Source organism: Rhipicephalus microplus, chromosome 2 (assembly GCF_043290135.1).
Source record: "Rhipicephalus microplus isolate Deutch F79 chromosome 2, USDA_Rmic, whole genome shotgun sequence".
Taxonomy (NCBI): Eukaryota; Metazoa; Arthropoda; class Arachnida; order Ixodida; family Ixodidae; genus Rhipicephalus; species Rhipicephalus microplus.
The window spans coordinates 273,677,513-273,688,717 of record NC_134701.1 but is presented as its reverse complement, the minus strand read 5'-3'; the positions used below and the strand labels follow the sequence as shown (position 1 = coordinate 273,688,717).

Here is an 11,205-nt window from a genome sequence, read left to right as displayed (position 1 = left end):
CGAATGCAGCATTTTAACCTCATAAGCAAACAGTAAAGCATGCACTGCCAGTAGGAATGGCGGGATACAAAAAGCGGTGCAGTAAAAGTGTGATGAGAACAGCGCAGCAGTGTCTAATGTAAGTGGACTACTGCGAGCGACTTGCCGCTCGAGAGAGTCAATCAACGCTTCCGTCAAGCCAACCAGGTGCCCGTTACTCGAGACCGAAATGAACTAGCCCGCGAACAAAGAGGTTCTTTGCTGTCGTATCCATGGCAACTAGTTAAAAAAAGACGAAGCAGCACTGACGTTGCCGAGCTAAGCTGCACTGTACCGAGAGAAAAAATTGCTTCGCCCGCGCAATCTCGTGAAGGTGGATGGGTCTTCGCGAAACCGACGCACGCAGACAGCTAGGCGGAAGAAATGAACGTTGAGTACCTTCCGTTTTCGCAGAAAACACTCTCATGGTGCTTTTTTTTTTCGCCAGAATTCGAGATTACCAAGTTGCAAGGCCGGCACATTCCCTTGAATTGTAAGAATAGCCGTCTTGTTGTTACGGCGCGCTTCATACTTTAGCGTGAGTCTTGTAGGATGCTCGATTACCACCGCCATGGCCTCGATACAAGTGGTTTGAATTCGCAGAACGATTGAAAGTTGGCCTCCTTGGAGTAATGCAACACCTGCGCGTAACGTCATGTGAAACGCGCCCGTGCTGTTTCTTTAGCATTGAGGTGTAATTGTTTGAGTGCATAAGTATTCTCCATTCTTTTGAATGGTCAGAATTGTGACTTAGCTAGCAGTTTAAGTTCCTGTTGCGTTTGTTATCCTAGCGATGTTCGTCTTTGTACGCCCACCTACACTATAGATGCACCCTATTGCATGCCTTAGATCAAATGAATTAAATATTTAAAGACTACGATGTCATGATGCTTATCATCGATGTAATCATTACTATTAAAAGCGTGACCACCACCACCAATACCACCATGGCGGCAAAAACGAAAGGTGCGCCACCTGCAGGTGCGTCTCCAGTTTGCAGCTTTATTCACATTAGTTTCATACACGTTCTTCTGCAGTTCAACCTGTACAAAAATGAGGTTTTTTTTATGAAGGGTTTTGTGGCACGTTTGTAACTAGCTTTAAGATCTTTCTGCATGCTAGATGTTCTTTTTCTCACCTCGTATAAGACATTTCGCTTGTGTGTCACTCCAGGCACAACTGTATGTCTTCTTTTTTTTATTTTGTGGTTTCACAGTCAATGCTGTCCTTTTAACAGATCTGTAGACAGCCACGACCATCGATGAACAAGCTAACTTTAGTGCGTGTGTGCAACATATTCACTATATAGTCTAGCAGCGAATAGCAAAGTGCGGCACTCAATAGCTAAGTTCAGCTGTCAACAGTCACGCATACTAAACATATACAAAGGAACGAGCAGTTGAAACAGTGCAAATCATTAGCGATAAATTAAAATTCCACGTATATTTGTCTGAAGAATCCTTATGTGACGTAACCTGCAGCCTGTTTCGGTCAGGTCTGTCGTAGTACACAAGCACAAAATACATACATTTAGGAGGAGGTGCTAGCCATACAAGAACCGAGCTATATTTCTACAGAAATCACGTCGTTCGTGGGAACTATGAGTAGCCACAGCCCTCCTCAAAAACGCTAAATATTAGCATATTCAACAACCACTTAATCGCAATCCAATAATTGATTGATTGATTGATATGTGGGGTTTAACGTCCCAAAACCACCATATGATTATGAGAGACGCCGTAGTGGAGGGCTCCGGAAATTTTGACCACCTGGGGTTCTTTAACGTGCACCCAAATCTGAGCACACGGGCCTACAACATTTCCGCCTCCATCGGAAATGCAGCCGCCGCAGCCGGGAATCGAACCCGTGACCTGCGGGTCAGCAGCCGAGTACCTTAGCCACTAGACCACCACGGCGGGGCAATCGCAATCCAATAAACAGTTACGAAGCATTATTAGAAAATTTTGACCTTGTGGAAAAAAATTCAGGATTTCCGAATACAGCTGAATTCTTCACATGAACTTTGATGTTGCTTCCTTTCTTATGTGTGTTTGCGACAGAACGTCTTGCTTAAGAACACAAGCGTTTTACGTAAGCCAAGCGAAGCGGAACGCAGGAAGTCAACGAGCAAAACTTTCATTTCTGTATGATGCCCGTCGTGCTGCATTCACAGCAAACTTCGCACAACCTAAGCAAGAAATGGTGCAAGGACCCCCTTTTTTGTGCGTGTAATTTCTTTTCCTTTTCTAGCCCACTTAGGAACTTGGGTAACCTTAGCATCACTGTTCCTTTGCTACATTGTCATAAGTTAGTTACACTCAGTAGAAATGTGGCCCCGCCCCTATACCGTGATATCCCCCTATTCCGTGTCCTATTCCGTGCCCGACTCCGTATCCCAAACCCGGAGCTACTCCGTGGAGAACGGGTCTGGCGAGTATCGGTGCCACGGCTTGTGTGGATCCGTATCCGCCGTATCCGTGGTTGAGTACTCCGCCGTAGCTGCCCACGCCTCCATGTCCGTAGCCTCCGTATCCTTTGCCCTGCTGCGCTTGCGTCCCGTATCCGGCCGCGTGTCCGTAGTTGTTGATGCCGTGGGCACCTTCGCCGAACGACGTGCGTCCGTGCTTGCCGTAGTTGCCTTGTCCGTAGCCCTTGAATGCCCCGTACTGCTGGTTGCCGTACTGGTTCACTTTTTCCTGCTTCCCGAAACCTCCCTGGCCTGTGAAGCCTCCGAGGTTGCCGTAGCCCAGGTTAAATGCGTCTCGGTTGCCGTTCTGAAAGCTTTGGTCCACAGCGTATACTTTCTCCTTGGCGAAGATCTGTGGTGTGGTGGGAGCAGGAAAGACATAGATTTAATGTTGGGATAGTAAATTTTGATTTCTTCTTGGATCCCACTGTTTAGAAGAGTAAACGAGACGCACATTTGGCTAACTTAGCCCAAATAGCTTTCTCTCCTCAATATTTTATTTTTTTTAGACAAAGTCATGTGATGTCTACGGTAGCACTGAATGCATATTCAAGGCTTCTATACTGTATAATACAGACTTCACCTCGGAAACTAGAATATAGTAGAAATAGAGCAGATTTACTAAAAAATGCTTATATAAAGGCCAAAAGAAAGATATCGTTTATAACAGGTAAAGTGAATTTCATTTGTGTAAAATGTATACTGTGCACAACAACTCTGGACGAAGAAGAAGTAATACTATAGGATACTATTCCTTTCAGCTGCATGTAGTTCTCATTTCATAATGTATATGTTTGTGTTCAGGCTCATCGGTTCGCAAAAATCCGCGAGGTAGATGTAGGTTCGCTAAAGTAACAATTCTTAACGAACCATTCGTGGCATGAAGCTGTGGAAAACTCCGTGCGGGTGTGTGACAGCCTTTATTTTTTCCTCTCACGTCCATCTTGTGAATTACTCTGTAAATGTCACGTTATATGAGTGTATTTCGTATTGTTACCAAGGATGTGTTAAGGTTGCAAGGGGAAGGGGGGCTTTTTGTCGAATAGACTGCCCCCCTGTTTACGTGTTGCGGATAAGACCTACTTTAATACAACGTGACACTGTTTTCACCGTAAACGCTTGTTAAGGTCGACATAATTGTGAAAAAAATAAAAGAAAACAAAAGCAGCCACCGTTGATAATTTCAACTAGTAGAGCATCATCGCTTCAGCGAAATCACGACTTCATTCGCACCGTGCACGGCAAAATGTGTTTTTGTCCGCTTCAAATCCTTAATTGTCGTGTTACATCCACAGATGTCAATCTATCTCTCATATGTCCTCGCTCGCTGTCCTAGCGCATCTCTCTCTCTATAAATATCTTTCATCCTATCCTTTTAATCCCTCCTCACCCCCATTCCTTGTGAGCTACTGTTGAGGTGTCGCACCTTAATGCAGACAGTTATGGGGCTGACTTTTCTCTTCTTTCCCCTCTCATAACCACTTCTCATTTAACGTGTAGTTTCTTCGCCATCATGTTTTAATTGCTTTACGTAGCCGTTACTAACAGGGAACGCGCTGCGTAGCTTCTCGTGAGCTGAATAATTGCTCCCACGACTTATTCACTCTAACATGTGCCATCCGGTGTAACCCAAACTGTAATGAATTATTTCGCTCGCTCCGAGCCTAGTTCATGAGCACCGTTCCCTATAGTCTTAAACATACACAAGTGTGTACAAGCACCAAGCACGTCTAAACTAACTCTGTCGATGCGCAAGAGTAAAGCTCGCGGAATGCGTAACCTTCGCATGTATCTTCGTTACGGCTCGGGGAAAGCACTCTCGCAAGTAAGGTAATCACCTCATTAACTATTCGGCGCCGCAAGTTCTTACGTCTTTGTGCGTATTCTCGGCGTGGCAGGTCAGCTTTCGCCATCCTACATATATTCCCGATTCGGGGATGTAAAGGAAAACTCAATTACTTTGCTCTCGGGAGCATCAATGATACAGCCTGCTCTGCACGAATAAATATATATAATAAAGGCTGCAGATGAAAAACAAGGAAAACGAGAAAAATCCCGGACACTGACTCATGAGAAAGAGTCTCGTTAGAGAGGTCGATATATCGACTGCGTAGTGCCTTAAGAAACTGGGACCTGTGGCTGCATCGATTCAGATGCGAAAGTGAGTCCGACGCGGTCGGTTCTTCCTAGCGTCACGTGTTTTTTTTTTAATTTTTGCTTACACCGCTATAAATCCGTATAGGATTTGGCAGGAAAGTAAAGAAATAAAGAAAATCTGGCGCAGCTCCTGATTATAGCGTTTCCGTTCTTTTCTTTACCACAAATTTGATCGGCCGTAACGATCGGCTGTAATGGTTGTGACTATTTTAAGTCGCCCGACTTGACTTACGTATTTAGCACGGTGCGAATATTGTATGGACTTGCCCCACCATGGACGGTGGTCTAGTAGCTAAGGTACTCGGATGCTGACCCGCAGGTCGCGGGATAGAATCCCCGCGACAGCGGCTGCATTTTCAATGAAAGTGAAAATTCTGTAGGCACGTGTGCTCCAATTCGGGTGCACAGTAAAGAACTCCAGGTAGTCGAAATTTTCGGAGCCCTCCACTACGGCGTCTTTCATAATCATAAGGTTATTTTGGGACGTGAAACCCCACATATCAATCATCAATGAATATCCAAAGGCCCTAGTGCTCCACCATATACATACTTTGAATGCACTAACCTGCTTTCTTCTGAGTTACTGTGCTTTTCCATCTCTCTTCCTGTCTGCTGTCTTTTTAATGGTTAGTGACTTATAATGAATCTTTTTGGCACTGTTCGTGGTTGGCGTCTCTCGAAACACTTCAGACCCCATCAGACCTAAACCAGTGTTGCCGGTACACGCTCATTTACTGAGCTAGTAATTGTGGCTTCCTGTAATGGTTCTTTCATTTCTTTCTTTCTTTCTTTCTTTCTTTCTTTCTTTCTTTCTTTCTTTCTTTCTTTCTCTCTTTCTTTCTTTCTTTCTTTCTTTCTTTCTTTCTTTCTTTCTTTCTGCACTAAGCAAGTTAGAGGAAGCTTTCAGAGAAAATTTTAATGAACCAATGTTGTCAAAAGACGTGTAAGTACTTCCAGATTCGTGACCTCATGGTGACGTTAAGGACTGAAGATACGGCGCAATATTCAAGATAAAAACTTTGACCATTATTTTTTGTTCTGGTAGTTAACCTATCATGTCAAAATCAATGACGATAGAGTTTCTTAAGGTAGACAAGGAATAAAATAGCGCTAAAAACGTGGCGAGAGAAGGACACACACACTGTCTGCTGTCTGTGTCCTCTTGTCGTGCCGTCTTCAAACGCTGTCCCATCCTTCGTCTACCATGCAACCCAGACCACACCAATGAAGCCCACTGTTAGAGTTATGCAACAAAACGTATCTCTGTAAGCTTATTTAATGTTTCATGCTAGTGTTCTCTCAAGAAAACAACGTAATCAAAGACGTTGCATTTTAACAATGCAACAGCATGGCCTGTCAGTGCCGATAATCGACATCATAATCAATTGTACGTTGACTGCTGAACAGAGGTCTCTCCTTAGAATCTTCAGTTACTAATATTTTGAATGCACGATGAGAAATTGGAGAACAAGGGTAGGTGCTGGAGCCGAATTTTCGAGAAGTACACTTGTCTTTTTTCAAGGCCAGTTGCGTCCTTCGAAAAGTCAGGCCCGCTCGTCGAAACATCGCCCCCCACTCCCTGTTTTCAAATTTCTCGTTGCCAATATTTTGTTTTGAGCAGAGTATAGGCCCTAATCACGGTGTTTCATTCGCCATAGTGTCGGTGCTTGAGCTAGCAGCAAATGGCAATGCAAGATCACATTGCTCACGGCACTCAGTTTCCAGTTTGATAACCGGATCTCGAGGAGTGTCTCGCTTGCCTTGTTGTGTCCTGCGTTGAATTGGTCCCGTGCGGCTCCTTTTCCGGCAAACTGCTTGTTGACGCCTCCCTGGTGGTTGAAGCCCGTAGCTCCCGAGACGCCGTGCAGACCATGAGCGGCCAGGTTATTGATGCCGCCCTGGCCCAGGCCCTGGTTGCCGTACGCCGATACGACGCTGTCGCCGTACGAACCCTTGCCGAATCCACCACCGGCCAGTGCCTGCGTGTACCACCGTGAATCAATTCGGCTAAATTTTTTTCTTCGTTCAATTTCTTCATTTGAATGCTCTGTCTATTTCAAATCTTCACAATAGAACATGATGCATACACATTTACTCATCATGACGTGTTGCTGTGGTTTGCATACCAGATGTAATATCTTTGCCTCATCCAGAACTTTACGCAAAAAATTGGTCCCTGTCCTGTTAAGAAAATTGGCGCATCCTAAATCTACAACCTGAATGCGTGGATAGTCGTTCAAAATCGAGCTTGAATGTGATACACCCTGCTAGAGTAACACAATCATTTTAACTCGTGTGGGTGCCAATACTCCCTGTATTGTTTTTCGCACCTCGTGGCGCACGTGTTTCGCACATAGGCTACATTAAAGGTTAACAACTATCGTACGGTATAGGTGGCGTTGTGCTCGCGATAATTTATTACTACTAACATCATCATTCATTGTCATCATGACTTGCGCGGTAGCGTCAGCAGTGATGCCTGGGGGAAATTTGGGCTGGTGGCACATGACAGATGAGCGGTCATCTTTGGCTAGTGGTGGCGGTAAAAAGCATTTATGAACAAAAGAGGTGTAGGACCCCTTTAGAGGTTCGTACAGACTAAGTGGAGTCTCTGTTCCGGGACTCCATTGGCTAAAGACGCTGTCCTGGCTTTCCGGACCAAGGCCCACTGGACCTGCAGGTCTGAGGAGCCGGGCAGAGCCGCCTCTTCAGTCCTCTCGCCTAGGGTTTAGGTTAGAAGTTATGGCTGCATTATCTTTGGCATGTGCCGCCTGGAACAAGCGGTTGTCTATCGCGGTGGGCCCGTGGGGACAGCACCGCGGGCCATCGCTCGTGGGCCCTCGTGATGAGTCGAGCGTGCGCGACGCCACCTTGTGTTTGTTACTCTGTTGAGGGTTGCGGAATATTGTGTAAGGTTGTTTAAACTTTTGACTACTGATAATGTATTTTAATTTGGCTGACAACATCTTCGTTGTAAAAGTAATTCAATAAGTGTGTGTTTAGTCAGTCCAACCACATCTTCATGCTGTGTCAGTGTTCCTGGAGCTGCGTGCCTGATTTCGAAAACCCACAAACTGATTCAGGAGCCAAAACTGCTATTGAAAAACTGGCTTCGCCCGGGACTCTTCTTCTTGTTTTTAGCGGAAGTGTAAATGCTGTGGACAAGGTTTCATCGTATGGCAGTCATAAAATTCCATGCGCGCCAGCTGCGCAACCACGAAAGTGGTCGAGTAACACGCGCTCACCTTGTTGTTTCCGTAATTCGAGAATCCACCGTAGCCCTTGCCAAAGCCTCCAGTGCCGTAGCCGCTCTGGAAGTTGTTTACACCCTGACCCAGTCCACCGTAGCCACCATAGCCTCCGGCCCCGATCAGACCCGTAGCGGCGGGCTTCAAGTCGTCGGACACTGCGGAGACTGATGCCTTCGCTTTCGATATTACCTCGGTCATGGCCCGCGATGGAATCGGCAGGCAGGCGACTCCAGCTGCTGCCACCGTCTGCACGTACAGCAATAAGTCATCTATAATTCATCCACACGTTGTATGTACCACAACTACTTGCTACGAAACTTCATATAAGGAGTCATTACTTTTGGTGCTAAGGCCTTATTAAACGAGACAGTTAATCGCGGTTGTGGGTGGCATCGGCACCGACATGAGTGACGCAGAACGTCGTCACGGCACGGCGTCCTCACATGACGTAATTATGACGTAACGTATGTACGAAAGTTGTCAGACCACCAAGACGTCTCTAGAACGTCATACCGAGACATCGCTTGGTCATAATAGGGCCGATCATGGAGGCAGTAAAAAATTACGTGAGATGCAGGAAAGTAGCAACGCCTCTGATTCCGGAGGCAATGCAGAACCATGTTAGATGCACAAAGGCTTTGAAGGGTGGCCGTTGAAGAGCAATAACGTTGAAGTTATTAGTAGTCATGGTTTCCTATCATGGGAACCAGCTAACCAGCAAAATTTTATAAGCATTTCACATTAGCAAAAGAAAATGCAGCTGCATTAGTAAATCGTCAGTTTCATTAGGTCATCGGTAAGCCACATTTTTAGAAGGTCTTTAATTGAAGTAAAGGTGTTTGCATATGTTACGCTCTTATTCACATCGCCTACTTCCGTCTGAATCACGTGGGGGTTTCAAGTGGAACATCTTTCAGTTACCCTTGACTAAATTTTATTATTTGTTATGGTGAGAGCTCTGTGTTTTCAGACTTAATTTTTGATGAAATTCAGCAAATGCCTTTCGGCGTTCTTTTGGAAGAACTTTGTCGTTTATTGAAGTCCACTTCTCGTGAGGCTCCAAGTCTCTGAAATGTGGTGTTTAATCATAATTATTATTTATACATTATAAAATGTTGCTATGTATTTTATTTCATTTCATTTCTCAAAAAAGTGTGTAGCATTCTCGCTGATAATCCTATTGTCCCACCCTTTCCATTTTCGCTTTTTTCTTGTTCATTTACCTTGACATAATTAAGGCTGTTCATTAGCCCAGCTCTAATCTGAGCGAAGCGTACTTTTGAGGCAGCAGGAGTTATTCGAACTGCTTCTCAACCTTCCTCCTCCTCTAGATGAAAAATAAAAAAAAGCTTAGGATTATTATGATGGTCAATAACTTAAAAACCTAATTGAAAGCATGTCTGAACACTAAGCATGCAAATACACGAAATGTATTTTCGATATCGGGAAGGTCTGAACGCGCAAACAAATATACATAACAACACACATACTTCACTACAAAGCACCTATGTTTGTTCGTATTACAACCTTAAACTAAGTTGTATTCGGTGCAAGCATACTTTACGAGGTTGGTGGCGCTTATGAATATGCGCTCTTTTTGATTGATAATTGTCAGCTTTGAAATTGCCCTTTGGATGTTGAAAATACCCTGTTAAAAGCGTATATAACCGGATAAATCTGAATTGCCAAAAAGATTCTCGGTAAGTATTTGTTCAATGTATTTTTTTATTTCCCCGAAAACAAGGAGCCCTATAGTTGTGGTGTATAAACAGCAAATGCCTCGTTTTATTGCTTTTGGTGTACAGGAACTTGTTTTCGAATAATATTTAATGTCTATAAGTTCATTTCCACACATGCTTTGATCATCCTCTCACTCGATTATTTCCAAAATTTTTTCTTTGATAATTTTGTATTGACTACCGACTCATTTCTGTGTCATGTTATGCCTGCGAGTCCACGGCGAACGTCCGTGCCTCTGAAAAAGGCAATCTGTGTCAAGGCCAGCCCGCGAGCCCGCCTGACACGAACAACTCAACGCCGTCAACACGCGGCGGCGCCTTTCTGGCGCGCACGTGCAGTGAGTCAGCTCAGCCAGCGAGCCCGTGGAGTAAACAACGGGCGCCTTCCTGTCTGGTGAGTCTGACGCAATGCGTGGCGACGTCACTTGTCCTTGGGTGCAACCACGTGCAGCGCAGCATCTCCAGATTCGATGAGAATGACGCAGCCCAGTGGCGACCCCATTGGAGAATTCTGACCTCACGACCAGCGACGCTTCTGGTTTGACATTTCGTTACTCAAAGAATCCACCCGGTGCATATAAAAGAAGCCCTGCGGCGCGTCGCGATCAGTAGAGCTATGTGTTAGAGAGGAGAGCTCGGCTCTTCGGGTCTCTAAGCTGTCGGCCCCAGTGCCGAATTTGTAACGCCTCTGTATATATGCTGTACATAAACCTTGTTTAACTCACCGTCGTCTCGTCCGCTCGTCTATCAGCTCAGCGCAGAAGCAGTCGCGAGCTGAGAAACCTACGCTATCAAACGGCTGGTGACCATCCCTGCGGAGTTCGAAGCAGTGGCGCCTTCGGGACCGTGTTGGCGTCGCCGTCTTTCGAAACAGTGGTTGCAGCGGTGAGATTTCGAGGCGCCCTTCGTAACGTCGTCGGAGGTGCGCGTCGCAACAGTCACTCGGGCGCATTTGGGGTGTATATATATCAAGTATCTTTTTATGAAATAAATTTAGTTGCGAGTGCCATGCCCTTCCTATCTCCTTTGTCTCCGTCCAAAGTGCTCAACTTCACCATTCAGTGTATTGGAAGAGCAACAATAGATCGGCTTAGAAGCAAAATATAAATAAATGAATTCGGCCAACCGCCAGCCATAGCAGAGCCGAAGCGGCTACCATGCGCCTGCTACGAACAAAGTCATATGCGTCACTTTCCCCCTGTATCACAAGATTTACCCAGACACACACCCCACCAACATTTGTGAGATATGTAAGAGACAAGTAGCATCGCTTCCACTCATGCTGTGGGAATGACAAGTCAAGAAGAGTGTCAATACGGTGGTCCTCTCATCGAAATAGCGCGCTACCCTGCGAAGCTTCCACCTCGACGATCAGATTTGGGTTGCGTGCCTGCAGCGATCCCGCGTGGAGGCAAGCCCTCGACGTCCGCAAGTGGGAGACTGTTATGCCTGCGAGTCCACAGCGAACGTCCGTGCCTCTGAAAAAGGCAATCTGTGTCAAGGCCAGCACGCGAGCCCGCCTGACGCGATCAACAACTCAACGGTGTCATCACGCGACGGCGCCTTTCTGGCG

The 11,205-nt window shown here is 45.7% G+C and overlaps 1 protein-coding gene across 3 annotated transcripts in view; it reads right to left on the bottom strand.

The window, feature by feature from the left end:
- Positions 1-1,000: 1,000 nt before the first annotated feature.
- LOC119186850 (uncharacterized) overlaps positions 1,001-11,205 on the bottom strand; it is a 139,987-nt gene continuing 129,782 nt past the window's right edge. For all 3 annotated transcript variants that reach the window (XM_075881881.1, XM_075881888.1, XM_075881876.1), the window contains 3 exons: positions 7,888-8,139; positions 6,403-6,621; positions 1,001-2,837 (listed from right to left, as the gene is read on the bottom strand). In XM_075881881.1, the coding sequence (XP_075737996.1) occupies positions 2,337-2,837; positions 6,403-6,621; positions 7,888-8,091 (924 nt within the window). In that variant the 5' untranslated portion in view covers positions 8,092-8,139 and the 3' untranslated portion in view covers positions 1,001-2,336. The remainder of the gene's footprint in view (positions 2,838-6,402; positions 6,622-7,887; positions 8,140-11,205) is intronic.